This window comes from Lasioglossum baleicum, chromosome 6 (assembly GCF_051020765.1).
Source record: "Lasioglossum baleicum chromosome 6, iyLasBale1, whole genome shotgun sequence".
Lineage (NCBI taxonomy): Eukaryota > Metazoa > Arthropoda > Insecta > Hymenoptera > Halictidae > Lasioglossum > Lasioglossum baleicum.
The window spans coordinates 13,301,578-13,320,047 of NC_134934.1; the positions used below are offsets into that span (position 1 = coordinate 13,301,578).

At 36.0% G+C, this 18,470-nt stretch overlaps 2 protein-coding genes across 5 annotated transcripts; one reads left to right on the forward strand and one right to left on the reverse strand.

Moving 5' to 3' along the window:
• Positions 1 to 70: 70 nt before the first annotated feature.
• On the forward strand, positions 71 to 18,366 carry App (Palmitoyltransferase app). 4 transcript variants are annotated; one of them, XM_076425163.1, is made up of 10 exons: positions 2,132 to 2,462; positions 2,541 to 2,718; positions 2,832 to 3,142; positions 3,222 to 3,382; positions 3,485 to 3,643; positions 3,725 to 3,862; positions 3,934 to 4,088; positions 4,162 to 4,279; positions 4,531 to 4,643; positions 4,723 to 6,034. In XM_076425163.1, the coding sequence occupies exons 3-10, from the start codon at positions 2,994 to 2,996 to the stop codon at positions 5,356 to 5,358; spliced, it is 1,629 nt and encodes a 542-aa protein (XP_076281278.1). In that variant the 5' UTR covers positions 2,132 to 2,462; positions 2,541 to 2,718; positions 2,832 to 2,993; the 3' UTR covers positions 5,359 to 6,034. The 4 variants fall into 4 exon arrangements, with proteins under 4 accessions (XP_076281279.1, XP_076281278.1, XP_076281277.1 ...); XM_076425166.1 differs by adding an exon at positions 8,063 to 18,366 and having other exon boundaries at positions 2,141 to 2,718; positions 4,723 to 4,825; XM_076425162.1 differs by having other exon boundaries at positions 2,132 to 2,718.
• Positions 9,551 to 15,132, reverse strand: LOC143209492 (protein odr-4 homolog). The gene is made up of 8 exons (XM_076425190.1): positions 14,989 to 15,132; positions 14,517 to 14,690; positions 14,225 to 14,424; positions 13,977 to 14,151; positions 13,718 to 13,903; positions 13,357 to 13,570; positions 12,272 to 12,454; positions 9,551 to 10,947 (listed from the first exon to the last, which is right to left on the reverse strand). Exons 1-8 carry the CDS (start codon positions 15,082 to 15,084, stop codon positions 10,793 to 10,795), a joined length of 1,383 nt encoding a protein of 460 aa, XP_076281305.1. The 5' UTR covers positions 15,085 to 15,132; the 3' UTR covers positions 9,551 to 10,792.
• Positions 18,367 to 18,470: the final 104 nt, after the last annotated feature.

The window sequence follows — 18,470 nt, forward strand, 5'->3', positions numbered from 1 at the left end:
CGCCGGACACGATGCCACACAGTGGTCGATAAGTATGAAAACTGGGACAAAAATGAACAAAAAAATAATTAATATTTTAGAAATCGACGAATCTTGTACTAATCGATCCGTTAATATCCAATGCGCGTGTCTTTTACTTTTTTAAAGTTACTTCAAATAATCGAAGATTACTGAAATTTTGGCAATCTTTTCTACCGAACCGAACCTGTTTCAAATTGTTTTAGATAACAGAAATGCAATCCGTAATATCTGTAGTTTGTCAGGAAGAACGCCGCATGTCACATACTTTCACTTTTGAGATATTGCCCTTTAAAGTTTGATCACTAATGCTTTGACATAGGACACCTTTTTTCTGGTAAAGACGTAAATCCTATATTATTTATAAAGGTCAATGAATGCATAAACTCAAATTTTTTGAAATTGTATTGCGGTGTTCTTCCTGGCAACAACAGATATATATAGCCCATCAAGAATCAATTCTTTTTGGTTGCATACGATTCAGTACTCATACGATTCAGTTACTGCAATCACAGAATCCAAAAGTATACATTAGCTGCGGCTCCTTCCGGTTTACCGAGATTTATGGTCGGAAAGTCGTAAAGAGACTCGAGTCTGCCTGTGACCCAATAAATGTAGAAGAATTTGAAAAACACACTTTTGAGGTAGTAAATACCAATTTTCAAGGTGTGCGAACATGGAAGATCTGTTTCCAATGGAATTTTCATCGGAGAAACCCATCGTGATCTATTCAAGTGCATTCAGTATGCAATTCTATTACTCGCGAATAAATTAAATTTTCAAGTGGTACTGATTTTTGTTCGACTTTATGGGTAGTTCCACCACTGTGCGATGTCGTCTCCCATTCGCTTAATCCGCGGCCACCCTACGTCGAACCTGGTGCCTGTTGATATACACCCGTTTCCTGGAAAAACCACCTTTCCCCCCGTTGTGATCTCCTAATTTCTGCTAATCCGTAATATTTTTTTCCACCACCGCTTGTCTGCGCGGGGATATATTCTGTCTGGACGCCTCCGGCGATGTATATTGATTTCGAGAAATTCGAGTAACCTTTCCTTTTTTAATTACGGTCAGCAGTCACAATGGACGAAGTATCGTTTGAATCGAACTAATACGCTCGTTCCTGCACATTTTTGTTTGTTGTAAAGAGGATGGAACAGTCTATTTGCTTAAAAAACTCCAAGTGGATTGTACGTTCCGTAAGAATTCTTACTTATTCTGTTTTTGCGTTACGATTTATATGGGCTGAATGGGTTTTTTGTCACTGTAAATCATGTTCGTCAAATGTTCACACAAACGGTACTCGTTCGGTTCGTTAACCCGGGGTGGATTGATCTATAGATCTGTATGGGCAGATTACGTGCAGTTAGTTTATAGAAGAACTAAAATTTTAGGATCGCAACTGTCCTGTTCGTTGCTGTACCCGAAGATGGCGTTCATAGTGGGATTCTTCGATTTTCAAGAATTCGTTGTATGTGTGCATGTATACGTGTGACGATGTACTGCATTGCGTCGACGACCCATTTTGCAATGGGAGCGATAAGTTGCACACCCTCCTACCGTTAAATAATCAATCCCATGTTTCTGCATGAGCAAAGTACGGTCCCTTACGTGTGTATACGACTTACAGATTATTCGATCATCTCTTCACCCTCTCCTGTCGTTCTCTTTGAATTTTTATTCAATTCAAATTATGATTTCGTTTAAAAATAGTTGATATAATTTGTCTTACACCTTTTATCGATTTTTATCAACGACACGTACACAAACAAGATCCGGAAGTACAGTTCTTGCATAATAAAGGCCACAATCTTTTATTGTTATCTATTTCACGAGGAAACGGTCTTGAGGTTAAAGTGACCGATAAAACGAATGAGTCAAATGAAAAGATACGTTCAATACAACGAATCACGGTTAACAAGAAGAAATCGGATAACGTTAGTATCCGAATACAGAATTGTGAAGTATTTTGAAATTCTTTTCTAATGTACATATAGCTTATTCTATAAAATGCCTTGTTTACCACTGCGTGTACGATCGTAATAGGATTCAGACGTAACCTCTTGCTTTTGTTTCAGCTTACAATCAGTCTTTTTATCCGTTTTTTTTTTTTTAAGAAAACTGTTTACGATTGAAATTGAAATTGGTTTTGGGTCACGTGGCAACGAGATCACGTGGTATTTCTACATATCCCGTCAGAGGGAACCACAGATAATCTCGAGCGAACACCACGGGCAATAATCCTTTCCTGTAAATATATACGTTATTGTCATCGAACCGAGGTCGATCCAGTGAAACGATGCAACGGCTTCCTAGAGCGTAATGTGCATCGCGACTATAAAGGTTATATCAGCGGTGCACAAGTGTGATTTGTGTGTCAGGTCGAGGTGACCTAGTTTACAGATAAATTTTCGCCCCTAATTTTCTTCGGCTATGACCCTGCAGTGAGTGTTCTTGAAGTCGGTGGCCTCTGCGAGACAGTGACTGTGCTGTCTCGAATGTGAGTTCATATCTGTTTATAGAATGCGGAAGAAAACAAACGGTTTCGTTTGATCTCGTTAAAATGTGGATTCTTATGAAATATGAATGCCCTCGCGTCATCAACGAACGAAGCAATTAGGTTAAGTTGACAAGAGGCGCAAGTTCTATCCAAGCACTACGTCAACATGCTACGATGGGCAATTTGTAAATGGTAATACGGTATGTTGATTTTTCACTTATTATCGGTGTAGAAATGTTTAACAGAAAGTCATCGATACTCGATATCGATAAATAAGAAATATTCGTTTAAATGTTTGTCGAATATGTTACAGTTCGATAAATAAATTGATAGGCCAAGATGAAATATGGTTTTCCGAGTTCTCGCATGGTGATGCTAAACAAACGTTGTATGGCCCTAATTAATAATTCCTTACGAATCAGGCATTACGTACTTGTGTATATAAGTAGTGTATGAGAGGATTTGGTTCTGCAAGATGCCACACGTTACTCGAAAATGGGAACTTTTCCCAGGAAGAAACCGATTTTGTTGCGACGGCAGAGTGATGATGGCACCCCAAACTGGGGTCTTTTATGTGACCGTGTGCCTCATTGCTGGAACGAGTGGTTTATTCTTTGTATTCGAGTAAATTCATCTTGATTAAACTTATTGTTTTAAGTGTCCACAGTCGGTTAGATAATAACAACGTTCTTTTTGTTTCTAGTTGTCCTTTCTTAGCAGTTCACATAACACCTGCTATACCGGTCGTCGGCGGTTTATTATTTATTTTTGTAATGTCCGCTTTATTAAGAACAAGTTTTAGTGATCCTGGAGTTATTCCTAGAGCGACGACCGACGAAGCTGCCTACATTGAAAAACAAATTGGTATATAGGAAACAATTTTACTATAAGAGAAATGCAACCTAATGTCTTTACTCAATCGTTCGATCTAAATATTTATATATTTTTTGTACTGGGTGTATATAGAGGTACCGAACGATGGGAACTCTAAAATACACAGACCTCCGCCTAGAACAAAAGAGGTGTTGGTCAAAGGGCAGCCTGTTAAAATGAAATATTGCTTCACTTGCAAAATATTCAGACCACCGAGAGCATCGCATTGTAGTTTATGCGATAATTGTGTAGGTATGTGTATCGGTTAACCGTTTACTATGAGAATTACTTTTGTATAAAACTGGAGAAAACATTGCACGATTATCTTCCTAGAGAGATTTGATCACCATTGTCCATGGGTTGGTAACTGTGTGGGCAGAAGAAATTATAGATACTTCTATGCTTTTATCGTCTCCCTGGCATTTCTTTGTGTTTTTATACTTGCTTGTGCTATTACACATTTAATAATGCGTAAGTAAATTAATCGAACATGATTCAAAACCAGTACGAGAAGGTCTAATTCGAGATTTAATTCGTTACAGTAACGAGAGATGGTAGGCCATTTTTAGAAGCTGTAAGAATATCCCCCGGGAGTGTTGTTGTGGGAGTTATTTGCTTCTTCTCTGTTTGGAGTATTCTCGGCCTTGCTGGTTTTCATACGCATTTAACTACCAGTAATCAAACGACAAATGAAGATGTAAGCATTACACGTAATGATTTAGTTCGGATAATTTCGAAAGTTTTTAACACGAAACTTACCTTTGTTACAGATTAAAGGATCTTTTTCCATTAAAGTAGGCGAAGGAAGTTCCAATCCTTATAGTCAAGGAAATATTTGTGGAAACTGTTTCTACGTGTTGTGCGGACCTGCACCACCTAGCCTAATAGGTAACTCATTCTTCTGTTCTTGATGTTATTTAGTACATTATATGCGGTTGGGGACAAAATTAAGTGTACACCTTTTAAGAACTAATAACGTTTGTAAAATTGGATCAAATGACTCGAGTTTCTTTTTTTTTTTGAGATGTTAAAAGAATTAGTTGTTTGGTCCAATTTTTAAAAAGTTAGTTTTTAATTAGTTTCTAAAGGATGTCCAGTTAATTCTTGTCCCCGACTGAATTTTCTATTAATATTTATAGATCGAAGAGGTATCGTAACACCTGAGTATCGAGCAGAGCAAGAAAAGGTCGGGGACGATAGTGTCATTACTAACAGCAAGACATATGGTACCGTGGAAGTTGTGCAACCACAGGTAGTGAAATATTCAATATTTGATTTGTACGTTACTTGTACAAATTTCTTATATGTTGTTTATTATTTTCTGTTCGTAGCCTAATGGTACAACTGTCCAAACGAATCCCAGTACCGAACTAACAGGTTCGATGAACAACCTTGTCACCGGTCAACATTCGCCACAAATCGAATCAATGAACGGTGAGTTAAGCCTTTTAAGGCATACTGCTTGCTATCCCGAGGAACTTCCAGAGTATTCGCGTCAGTACATTAACGACACTTATGCTGCGGCATATCCCGTGCAACATTGTTTCCAGGATCCTGTGAAATATATCAAATACGAGACAGATAGAACAAATCCTGAGTTTCAGATATATCCGTGCAGATGTGAGGAAAACTTACAGAAGTATCCTCACAGATGTAGGGAAGAGTATCATAGATGTTCGGATAATAATGTAATGTACGATCAGTGTGTCACCGATCAAAAATTCGAAATCGATCTCCAGAAGTATCCGAAAAGATATTCCGAGGATCCGATACGATATAATATCAATGACAGAACGGGATATCCTGTCTTTCAAAAATACCCACCACAATGTTACACAGAAGATCCATTGCGACTTCCTCAATCTCAGCATGCTCTCGAGTACAATAATTTGAGATGTACTGTTCATGGTTTTCAACCAGGGCTGCCCGACTTCTTCCCCGCGTCTTCTTTACGATCATACTCCTAGTCAGTAGACTTCTACACTAATTGACGCCCTCGTACCCCTCCTTTGGACTTTAAGCCCTTTCAACTCGTCTCGAGAAAGGGAGAGAGAAAGACAGAGATTCTTCACTATCCCTGTCCTTCCGTAAACCATGCAAGTTCAATGGAGAGGAGGGAGTCGTTTAGGGTAGCAAGACAGTCGGGAAAGGCGCTTAATGTGGCCCGCGGGCCGCTAGTTGGGCAGCCCTGGTTTCAAATATCTATGCATTGAGATATGAAAGAGTCTCTTGCCAACCGTTGTAATGTCGCGAATATTAGGGGTAGGGGAATGCCTATTATGGCTCGTAGAGGTGTGCGAGAGCCCGATGGTCAGAACTGATCGGGAAGGCATCGGGTCGAGACGATTCGGGTTTTCGAAAATTTTTGGGATTCTCAAGAATAATTCTGTGGTTGTCAGGAAGAACGCCGCACGTCACATAATTTCACTTTCGAGATATTGCTGTTTAAAGTTGTGATCACTAATGCTTTATGTCCTACGTAGGACATCGGTTAAATTGCATTATTTTTTTCAGCCTTTCGAATTTATTTACATGACTTTTTTTCTGGTAAAGACGTAATCCTATACTATAAAGCTCAATTAATGCATAAACTAAAATTTTTTGAAATTTTGACATGCGGCGTTTTTCCTGGCAACCACAGAATTAAGGACTCGAATGTGCTCGGGAATTCCGAAATTTTCGTAAACCCGTCTCGCTCCGCCGGACCCGACATTTTCGTTTTCTCGCACGGCTCTAATGGCTGAAAATGCAGTAGGATTTGAAATTAACAGATTCGGTTCAGGACCGTTTACTAATAATTTCCCTGATACAGAAAATTCTCTGTGTCGAAGCGATGACAGCGAAGAAGGTCTTTTAAATCGAAGATTCATTATGAGTTCTATGAGTGATAACAATGACATTTAACATGCTCTACATTGTCTCCACATTTTTTAAAGTAACAGTGTCCCGTTTATTGAGAAACAACTAAATGAACGGATATAGTGTCACTTATTAAGATAATTCTTTCAGCATGTTAGAATCAAAATAATATAGGTTTACATTGTGTCCTTTTATTATTAAAGGAAACTTATAACTAGACTGCGAATTTCTATATAAATTTAGATTTTCATAGACTGATTTATAAAAATAAAGATTAAATGAAAATATGTTTTCTTTGGTAGACTTTATTCGATTGAAAACGATGCGAGAACATGATGAAACTTCAAGTTGTTCGCATCGTGTTCCCTATGTATTTATATGCATTGTAAATGCATAATATCCGCAGTCTATTTATATGGACGTTTTAATCTGTACATAAATATTAGTAAAAGTATTATTATTATATAAAAGATTATTGATACCACTAAAAAAATATTATAATTGTTCATGTTTTCTCGTACTATAAATGAGGGACTTTTATGGATAGAAAGTACATTCGAGTTGAATTTGATTATTGTTGAACAGAGACATTTATTTATTTTTTGACTATTCGATTCGGTAATATGCACATAGATATTTTTGTTTGTAAGGAAAAAAAAGAGCGAAAATTGATACATATTCTTGTTACAATATAATACATATATGTATATTGACTGAACTTGAGGACTGAAACATTAATTATTTTCATTACAGTTTTTAATGCCTTTTAGTGACATATTTTTCAAAAAATATGAATATAATTAATTACTGTTATATTGCACTTACATTATAATTGACATAGTATTTGTAATTCAATGTCTTTCAAGCATATTCAGTTGCAAAAGCTTTTACGCTATAATCATTGATGTTATGAAGATATAGGTCTAATTATATATATTTTTTTGTTCATATATATATATAGTTATAACTATATGCGTATAGCATAGGATACATTTAAGTTTTACATTTTTCTCCATTTCCACATAATTCAATAAATTGTATTTCTTTGTTGTTTAAAATTACGTCCTGTTATCGAGGGCTCAGAGCATACTGTTTGGTAAGTTGATTTTCTTTTATTCCGATTGTCCGTCATTGTGTGTATGCTTAATAAGAATGAATCGATATTTATTAATAGTTATTAATGAACACTTCAAATTGATGTGTACTTTTCACACACTTCTCAAGAAACTAATTTTAATGTGTGATGTCAAGTTCAAGGGTTCATGGATTGTGACTAATTATATCGGTGTGCATTATAGGCACGGGATTTTTTGAAAATACAATTTGTACATAAATATACGTATATTCACATACACACAAGTACATGTATGCACAGATTTATGTATTATTCGATGAGGGTGGGAGGGAGGGATATCGCATATATTTATGGACATGTTATATGTATAACTGTGATCGTTTAAGGTATATTTTCACGTTTTAATCCTACACCTGTATAAATAGGAGCTACAGTAATATGACATCAATGACTGGGATATAATTAATTTTCTAGCTTTTAGTACATATATATATTATTCACAATATACATAGAACAGATAGACAGCAAGTTCTGCACTTTTGCAATGAGTTGTATAATACAAAACAATAGTTTCTGTCGCTAAAGAGCATTCATAACAGCTTGGCACTAGACGTTAATGCCAATTATCAAAGTTATAATAGTTTCTGCACATTATGCGCAGGGCGTATGTACACAACGGATATCGAAGCAAGTACGAATCAAGTAATGAACATTGAATGTTTCTTTTTTTATTTTAGGTAGCACCACAAACAGCGTGAGCCAACTTGTTACCAATGAAGTACCACTAGCATCGCTTAATATTGCTCCGATCGATATCGATGAGATTGCTCCGCTGCCTTCCAGACAGAGTGTTGTGGTTTCTTCCACATTGGACACGTCCTCTATACCATCGGTAACTGTCACTCCCTTGTCTGCATCTAGACTTAGATTATTACAAGATACGACCATGATAGAGTCTGCTTTAGACTTAGACTCTTTGGAAGATGCCAGTGTGGGTAGAGGAAGTCAAGCAGGTCTTATAAAGATGGGGGCAGTATAACGAATTTATACCTTTAATCTAGATAGATTCATAGACTTTTAAAGTCATCGATGCTTATTAAAAAGAGTAGTGCAGATCATTCCACTGGTTCCAGGCGGTTTTAAACGAAGATTAAATTAAATTTTTACTTATGTGTATGACAAACGATGCTGGAGATTATAGTTTTGTTATAATTATAAGTAATATTCTATCCAAAAAAATATTATTATACATGTGATCTTGTTCGTAGATTTTGTTCTTAAATGGAGTAATATTTGATGGAATATTTACGCGAACAAAGTGTAATTAATAGACTGCAGATTTTATGCATTTATGACAAAAAGGGGTACATACAATTTAACAGTGGACATATTAAAAACATTTAAGGCCACCAGTGTATTAGTTTCACAAAGTAAGATAATTAAAAGAAGAAAGAAATTTTCATTTGGCTCCTGTATCTTGCAATCAATGCAAACATTTTTTATTTTGCATAAATATTCGCAGTCTAGTAATTAAATATTAGGTACGTGGAGGGATTCTGCTTATTCTAAAATTATGTTTATTATCGGTAGCTTAATATTGAAACATTGTTTCTCTTGATCTGCACTATTCGTACGTTACATTTAGCATCGTTGATTCCATTCCAACCATTCGCCTCCTTCTTTCTTCATTCTATAAAGCTAGCGAATGAGAATATTCTACTTGCAATGTAGTAGATATGTATAAAAAAAAAGGTGTGAAAAATTTGAAGATTTATTATATTATAATATTATACACACTAAACGAAAGATATGTGGGTCAAGGAAGATGTACTACTTAATCATTTTAACGTCAATTTACATATACATTTCCGTTTTTTTAAACTTATACTCCAGTTTCTTATTTCTCAAACGTACGATACGCGGGAATAAGAAAATAGTCGGTTAACCGGAGTAAGAATCGCATTTGAAAGTCCTTATTTATCAAATTGTGAATAAATTTGATTTTATCGAATAGAGCAAAAATACGTTTTACATATACATGCACAAATTAAAGCAATAAAAGATATTTGTATGCATTTAAACAGAACATCGAAATCGCAATGTGTGGCGAAAGTAGAAATCTTAAAGAAGATGGATTCTGCAAGTTTTATTATAAATTAGTATATTGGAAATACTTGGAAGTATTATAATTTCATTTTAATTTTTCATATCGATAACAAAAAGAAGGTTTTATTCTTGATTGAATTCACTATGTACAGTGTAAAGAGAATTTTGTAAATACAGAATTTTTCATAAAAGTTAGTATAGTTTTTCAAGTATTTGAGGGATTTGTTAAGACGGTGCGGACCGTACGAAGCATTTTAAAACATAGAAGTACCACTGCCTGGTTTAGGTTAGCACTTGCACCATTTTATTCAAAAAGTAATGAAATATCATAGACACATTGTTTATAAGATTAATTATTGAAAACGAAACGAAAGAACACTGCTAGTTATGTTATCTATTAAGAGATGCCATTATACTGACTTTTGGGAGTACTGTCTTTTTGTACATAATATGCGTGTATAATACTAAATGTATATATTGTGTAGATGTTATTATGATAAGATAATATACTACAAGTTAAAAATATCTTGACAATGTTACATCATATTAAACCTATTTAAAAATACTTTAGTTATAAGTTGATCATAATGCATGTAACATTTAGCATCTTGGGAGAAACAGAGATTATGTGTTATCTTTAATAGATAAAAGTATTTTTATTCAATATTTGTCTTACAATCATTGTAATAACACCTTTACTAAAATATCGCGAATAGCTGCACAAGACATTAAAATTTAAGTTTCGATACGCTTCTCATTTCCTCGAACGACCACACCATTAACGTGTACAATGTACAATATTCACAATATGTGTTAGCTAGGGGTGTGCGAGAACCCGATGGTCGGGACGAGTCGAGAAGAGGTCGAGTCGGGTCGGGTCGGGTCGGATTCCCGAAAATTTCGAGATTCCTGAAAGAATCTGGTTCCCGAAAATTTCGAGAATATGACATAAGACACTCTTGAAAAGAATTCGTGATGGACAACATTCTCTCAATTTCGAAAACATCTATAATAAAAAATCCGCGAAACTATGAATGTATTCATTAAAACGAATATAAATGATTACTGGGTTCTCGAAATTTTCGGGAATCCCGATAAATTCGAGAATCCCTATTTTTTCGGGAATCCCGATGAATTCGAGAATCTCGAAATTTTCGGGTACCCGTCCCGATCTCGAAAAAATGTCGTGTTCTCGCACACCCCTAGTGTTTGTAATACAATATTTTTACACATTAAGATAAGACATACCGATGTCTCTTATCAGTAAATAACATAGCAACGACACAGCGAAAATGTGTGTACCTTATACTTCCACCGTTACATTAAAATATACATTTTGATTTGATATTATTTTGTATATTTCAATAGAATTTTTGTATTAAGAAAGCGATGACCAGAATTATAACTGCAATACTGATACCTGCGATGTATATTCTATTTTGCTGGCTATCGCACGAGTCTTTGCCAAAATCTGTTTTTATGTTCACATCGCTTTGACTGTAGAACTCCATGGGGTCTGCATGATAAATTTATCATATTATCCACAATCGCAGTGTGCGTTTCATTTATAATGTACAGGGTGTATAAAAAGTAATGATCATCCGTTCTATGGGTGAATCTACACTTCTGGATCTGTGGACATTTGTAAGAGAAACTTGCCGCAGAATTGTTTATAACAAAGAAAATTGTTGTTAAAGTTGTTTTTTACATCAACATCTTTTACTCATCCAGGAGAGTAAAAGTTTGAAAGAAGCCACATGTCGCAAATAAATAGCTATTGAGATATAAGCTGTTAAAGTTTTTGCAAAATTTGATTGTGTGGAGTTATACCCATTCAGATCATAAATTTGAAGTTGCAAAATATGAAAAAATACCTTATATCCATTGTTATAAGAATATTTATTCTGTATTATAAAATGTTACCGTACCTCACCGTTCCCCAGCGGATTAGGCGATATACCTGTAAAGGACGTTATAGCAAGCAAAAAACGCATGCGAATCGGCTCCGAACCGGCCGATTATTTTACCGCTCCGACAGATGACAATACGTGCGACGGACCCGTCGAAGCGACGAGCGGAGTACCCTTATAAATCACGTCATTGATGATGAAAATGAATTTCTTCCTCACTTCTCAACCTAAATCCTTCAGATACACCCCCGTCCAATTAACAAAAACACACACATACACATTTCCCACCTATAAATCTACTCTCAACCATTCACGAAAAAACCGAGGTGACAATCGCAGAACTATTTTGATCGTGGTCAGAGTAACTTCTTCCCGTTCGCTGTTACAATTTCGGAAAGTATGTTGTGTAGTGTCCAGTGATTGTGTAGAAGTGTGGTGTTTTGTGATTCACAGTTATTAAGACGTATTCGCGCAAATGGATTAAAATTCTTATGTTTAAAAATGGATATAAGGTATTCTATCATATTTTGCTACTTCGTGAGACGATGATCACTTGGTACAGGCCTAGCGACGAATGTCCCTTTAAATTTAGTTTGGCTTGAGACACGCACACGATCATGGTCTGTCTCATCGACACGGTCAGGCTGACTGTAGTAGTAGGCTTTTGTCTATACGTACAACTCCACACAATCAAATTTTGCAAATACTTTAACAGATTATATCTGAATAACTATTTGTTTGCGATATGTGATTCCTTCCAAATTTTTTCTTTTCTCAATGTGTAGATGTTGATGTAAAAACAAACTTTCACAACAATTTTGCGACAAGTTTGTTTTACAAATGTCCACCGATCCAGAGGTGTAAATTCAACCCTACAACGGATGACCATTACTTTTTATACACCCTGTACATCTACTTTGAAATATTTACCAGCTTGGAGCTCTATATCCTTCAGAACACAACTTTCATGAACTTCCAAATCTAGAAGTTCTTGTAGCGATAAAAGTGCTTCTAGAGGACCTTCGCCAGGAAAGAGATAGTCCGATAACGTTACCTTACTTTCTGGTAATGCTATCAACACCCTTCTTGGTGGTTCGTGTAATGTTACATTTTCTGTGAAAAGGAAAAGAGAGTCCCATTAGCCATTGTATTAAAAATTAGCTCACAATCTTGTACCACAACATGTGTACTACTAGTTTATTTCCGAATTATCAGCAAAGTTTAACCACTTTGATTTACAAAGTTTAAGAACAGTTTAACCCTTAGCACTCGAGTGGTGACTCAAAGTCGTCATTAAAAATTGCTGTACCATTATTCAAAATATTGTTTACATCATTAAATATGTTGCTATCTAATCAATTACTAAACATTTATATAAGTATTGTATGAGGTATTATATCAATTTCATATCCATAAAATGAAAGTCATATAAAATGGAATTATTTTAGATTGGATGAAATGTTTATTTTCAAGTTAAAATAACTCCAAGTGCAAAGGGTTAAATAAGCAATTACTAGAGGTGTGCAAGAACCGAAAATGTCGGATACCCGATAGCCGGAAAAGTATCGGGTCGAGTTCCTGATAATATTCGCGGCAATCCCGATATTCTTGAGAACTTATCCCGACTTCACATTTTCGGGTTCTCGCACCTCTCTATCAATTATCCTTTGCACTGAGCTATTCTAATTCGAAAACTCAATTTTTCTTCCAGGCTGAAATATTTCCATTTTATATGATTTTGGTATAATACCTCGTACAATACTTTCAGTAGTTTATTAAACTATCAAATACGTTTAGTAATTTATTAAGTAGAAATTTAATGATGCAACAAATATTTTGACCAATGGTATAAGAATTATTAGTGGCGCCTCTCTGAGTCATCACTCGAGTGCAAAGGGTTAAAGATCGTTTTTGAACTGTACCTCGCACAATGCGAAGCGAAACACTATCGTCTCGTTGCTTTAATAAAATTGTGTATTATTTTTATCGAAAACTTAGGAAAGAAAAATGTGTACCTTCTGGGAAACCATTTTCTTCGTCGATTAAACTGTCCCAGTGCATTTCTAGTCTACTTGCCAGAGATCTTATTATGTCTTCTTTCACTGCTACTGTAGCTTCTTCAACATTTGCTTTTTGGTGTACAAAAGTTCTACTTGCTAATTGTCCAACCAGACGTATCGACGCATTGCAAGGAGTTACTTTCACATTGGAACTTGTATTGTTCGCTTGCTAATAATCCATAAAATAAACGGAGTTACATCTACTTACAGAGTGACACGTTCGATCGAAAAGTTGGTTATTTAAAAGAAGGCATAATAATGTTCAAATTTACAAAGTACATTCTAAATATGTTCTCCGACAGATGTAAATACTTACACACGTAGTGTACAAGCTAATTTGAATTGGTTTGTCATTAGTAGTAGACTTTTCATTATTTTTACATCCCTTTTCTTCATTTTTATTTTTAGTAACTATTTCCAGCGTGTCATCCGGGGACTTTACTTCTCCTTCGATAGCAATCAGGGATGATTCGACGATGTCTGACATAGTTTTTAAAATATCCTATAAAATTTATTGTGTGTTCATTTGGTCCGATTCATTTGTGGCTTGTATTAATGTACTTTATCTTTAATACCTGTAGTTGTTTTTTAAGAGTTTCAGGATCTTTATTTGCAGGAATGAGAAATAAATTATCAAAATTTATAACAGACTCTAGTTGATGCCATTTAGTAGCTTTCCCTTGGAACTTCCACTCTACAGGTTTTACAATGCCACTTTTATTATTAATCTCTACAGATTTACAAGTATATCTGAAACATCAAGCGATACGCTATTAACAAAAGAAATTATTCAAAATAATATTGAAATTGTGATTCGTTATACTTTTGTGATATGTTATTCAAGTTTAAAATGAGTTGTTCCTCGTTATTTCCATAAAGGTATTTGTTTTGAGACAAGTTTTTATGTATAGCCATTAGAATGGACCTACATTTTTGTATATTTGCATTATCGTTAATGGTATCGTCAGGACCGACAATAAAGATACCAAGTACCCGCATTCCACCAGGTAACATTCTAGTAACCTTTAACAAATTTAAACAAATTAATTACATCCTTGTTACTAATAATAGATTCACAAAGAACTACAGAAAAAGGGTAAATTAAATTATAGTACATATTTAGCATGAACAGCGACCCAGGTATCAGGTATATCCTTTACAGATTTTATACAACTTTCAGCATCTTTTTGTTTAGTATTTGGTCTAGAAGTGATCGATGTTTCTTCAACAACATTTTTAGGAAGTGGAGTTTTTGCCAAATGTACAATATAGTCCTTTTGGCTGGCGCTCTGTAATTTTAATTCGTTAGACTACTGTCAACCTAAACTGTCTATACGTTTATGCCTTCTAATCCTTTGGTTTTGAATGATAATTAATAAAAATATAATTGTCCGTTTAATCGCATAATGGTTTTATTAAAAAAATATCAAGTCTTCATTTAAATGAAACATTTTCCAAATCAGCAATTACATATGTTAAGTCCTGTCCAGACTGACAGTTGTCTGTTAGTCTGGACAAGGCTTTAAACATGTAAATACAAGTGAAAACAAGAAGAAGTTGTGAAATTATAACATACAATAATCGAACCTGTCCTAAGATTAGTCCTATCCTGTATTCATTCGGTTTTGCTAATGAGGTTAAATAATTGTGAAGACGCTCTTCCGCATACACGGTTCGCCCCATTATTTTTTTACACTTTTGTTAACGTGTAAAACGAAATTATGATACGTTTACGTTGTCGTCACCATTGATTTCAACGTGCTGGCATACGTTATGCGAATTGCACATTACAAATTACGACGGTTCAGCAATGTTCAGCAACTTCCACCTGCTTCCACCGCGCCAAAGAGTAAATAGAGATACAACAAGAGGTGACACTCAGTGCCAAGATTTGCATAGCTACATGCTGCCGAATAATGCAAATTACGCCTCGTAAACGAAAAAATTGGAATTTCGAGGAAGATAGCGCCCTAGATCGATCTTTTATTTAGCGTTTTTGACTACTGAAAAACCCCGTGTTTGTATTATCGAGAAATGAGAAGGCGAATCCCGCACCCTTACAATTAAAATGCCATTCAGCCATCTTGGAAGGCGAACGTGATGCTGCAATCTATGTCATATCGCGGTAAATTTGAAAGTTACACGCTTACATTACATTTTATATCTGTAAATTATAGACTGACTTTGTCTCTATGCGTTAAATTGTTTTAGAAATGTTATAATAAAATTGAGGAGTAGTGTAAAATGGGTAAATTAAATAATGCAATACAAATTTCATGTATGTAAGTTTTTTACCTCGTTATGTAGCAATAATTTTCTAATAACTACTCGACAACACGCCGATGAGCATAATCAACTGTCCATCGGGGGATGATTCTATGTTTGCAAGAAAAGGGGAAGCATTTAATGAAGAATATAACAAATTTAATGAATCGCAGGAGCAACTAGAATTGCATAATTATTCATTATTAAATGGAGAGGGGTTAAATTGTAATTCAGAATACGTTAAAAGAATGTATTACAGGGTGTCCCACGCAACTGGAACAGGCTGTATCTTCTAAACGGTTGGGAATAGAAGGAGATGTTATAAGTAAAAGTTGAATGGTATCAGACGGTGTATAATATGCAACTAATTTTATGCACTTTTGTGCATCGCTGCATCAGAAAAATGCAACTGCACTTTTTTTTAAATGGAAGGCTATGTTTTTGACTGTACCAATCGATGCAGTTTCTTGTGCTCTACATTCTACATAAAGGTACTAACACACTTATGCCCTAAACTTATTCGCGTTAGGAAGTTATCGAAGCTAAAAGTTCTCTGATTTATAATGGAACATAACGTAGGTACTCCGGAACATTTGCCGAGAGACCGAAATAATTGAAGTGAATTTGGAGTACAAAATCTATAAAGAACGCCGGGTATAGGAAATATTCTAGGAAAATAAATAATGCAGACAAATCGTAGATATTTGCGTATGAAAAATTTTTATTGAAAAATGTTCTTTCACGCTACAACGTCAGTGTACCTTCGTCTATTTAACGTTATAACAGTACAAAAATTGCATTTTTACAAGTTATCCAGCTTACGTGACTAAAATATCCCAGTTAGCAATCTGATAATTCAAAAGCTACGTCTCTTACAATAATAACAGAAGGCGCCGTAGCAGAGGCATTCTTTGGCGACAACGCAATATACCAGCCTCGACAAACCATTCTTATTCCTCGTCACAATCGATAGACACGAAAGATCCAGATACAATAAACGCCTGTCGTCGAACGTCGCTCGAAATTTCCTCCTTCTACATTTGAATAAAAAATGGTGTTTCACTTACGGCTCACTAAAATTTGGCTGGCCAACGATTATTCTCAAGCTATCGTCGCTAATCTCGTTCGGATCCCGTTTCTCACAGAGCTCATACGAAAGGTCACAAATCTATTTCCGTGGTACGAGAAAAAACGTTCGACCGGTGAACCGTAACGTGGGAACACTCGAATCGAGTATAATTATACAGAACCTATTATAGAGACCGTTCGTTTACGTACACTGTCGTTACTATACACATCAGTATTCACGTTCACCAGCCAAAGCACGCCTGAAAGAACATAAAGAGGGCGTAAAAGCCCTCAGGGTTCGAGGAGGCAAGTGTTTCACGCCATGATTAACTGCCTTTAACCGTTTCTGTGCTCGTCGTTCCGCGAATTTTTCATACTTCTTCATCTCTAGAACCTACCGACGCAAATCAGTCGACAGTGTCACCGTTTTGCTATCTGGGTTATAAACGACGCTTTCGGCCGGAAACTTGCTCGTTTCTCATTAGCGAAAATTTTCGCGGTTAAAGCAAAATCCCTATGTTTTTCTTTTCATGTCACTCGATACATACATGCGTATGCGCGTGCACATATACGCACAAGGCAAGCCACGACTGGAACGAAAAAAATATTTGTTTTCATATTTTGTCGTGACCTGAAGGTCATGGATGGAATCAGTCACTCCCTATAAAACAAAAACAAGTTATTCCGATCAAATTGATTAATTCGACAGGTTCTTCGAATTGACAAACTTTTGATCGTTAACGATAGTTTTCGTTTATAGAGAATGACAAGCTGCGTCGACTGATAAAAATTATTTTCTAGCAATATTGCCTCCTGAGAAGCAAATACCTTTTCCTTGGGTATTCAAAGATAAAAGACGTTACATTGGGTTCTAAGTTTTCGGCGAGCCGCCCTGTACGTACAGTGCACGCCTACTAGTTTCCTATGGAGTCGATCACCTGCAACGCAAGCATCCGGCCAAAGAGAATATCCTGCGCTAGCGTTTAACAATTACACCGTTCGTCGTGGTACAGAGTTCTCGTCTCTAAAGCGAATTAAAGCAAAACGCAACGAATGGATAAGTTTTACAGAACGAAATGTTCCGTGCGACCGCGTATGCCCGCGTTTCTAGAGCCGTTTAAGTGTGTTCGAACGAGGGTGCCAGCTTATCCATTCGATGCCATCGAATCGCACACGCTAGGTTTCTGCCTGAAAACCACCGATACCGCGCCCCCGCGCGCACCGATCGTTCTTCGATCGAACATCATCCTGAACGAAGCGAAATGCTTCCTTGAATGCGGGCCTTGATATAACGACAGTGTAAGTACTAAGTACAGAGTGTTCTAACTCCATTCTACGCGTCTTGACTATGCGATGATCACTATATTCGAATTAACAAACGAATAGAACGCCGCGAGGGGTCGGGCTCAGAAGTTTCGCTCGTCGTTTTAACGGTCGTCGGATCTTTGGCAGAATCGCGCGCTACTCACAATTACATTATTTACTTACGTCATATACATTCGTTCGATGCGGATAATATCTCTGCGTTTCTCTCATTACTTAGTTCAGGTCCTGCCCTTTTCTGTATTTTTTTCTTCATTTTCTTTTCATCGTCGTTTTTTCTTTTCTTTTCTTTTTAATCGATCGCCTATTCAGACACTGCGTCATCTCAGTACGAAATAATAATTCTACGTTGAACGAGTTTCCTGAAATCGTTTGGAAGCAGTCTTTTTCAACTTTTTGCATGCTTTGACGTA

Coding starts and splice junctions, on each gene's coding strand:
- App (XM_076425162.1), top strand. CDS start 2,994: ATGCCACACGTTACTCGAAAATGGGAACTTTTCCCAGGAAGAAACCGA. Junction 3,644..3,724: donor TTTATGCGATAATTGTGTAG/GTATGTGTATCG, acceptor TTATCTTCCTAG/AGAGATTTGATCACCATTGT. Junction 4,280..4,530: donor TGCACCACCTAGCCTAATAG/GTAACTCATTCT, acceptor TAATATTTATAG/ATCGAAGAGGTATCGTAACA.
- LOC143209492 (XM_076425190.1), bottom strand. CDS start 15,084: ATGGGGCGAACCGTGTATGCGGAAGAGCGTCTTCACAATTATTTAACC. Junction 12,455..13,356: donor AGAAAATGGTTTCCCAGAAG/GTACACATTTTT, acceptor TCCTTTTCACAG/AAAATGTAACATTACACGAA. Junction 10,948..12,271: donor GGATATAGAGCTCCAAGCTG/GTAAATATTTCA, acceptor TTTATCATGCAG/ACCCCATGGAGTTCTACAGT.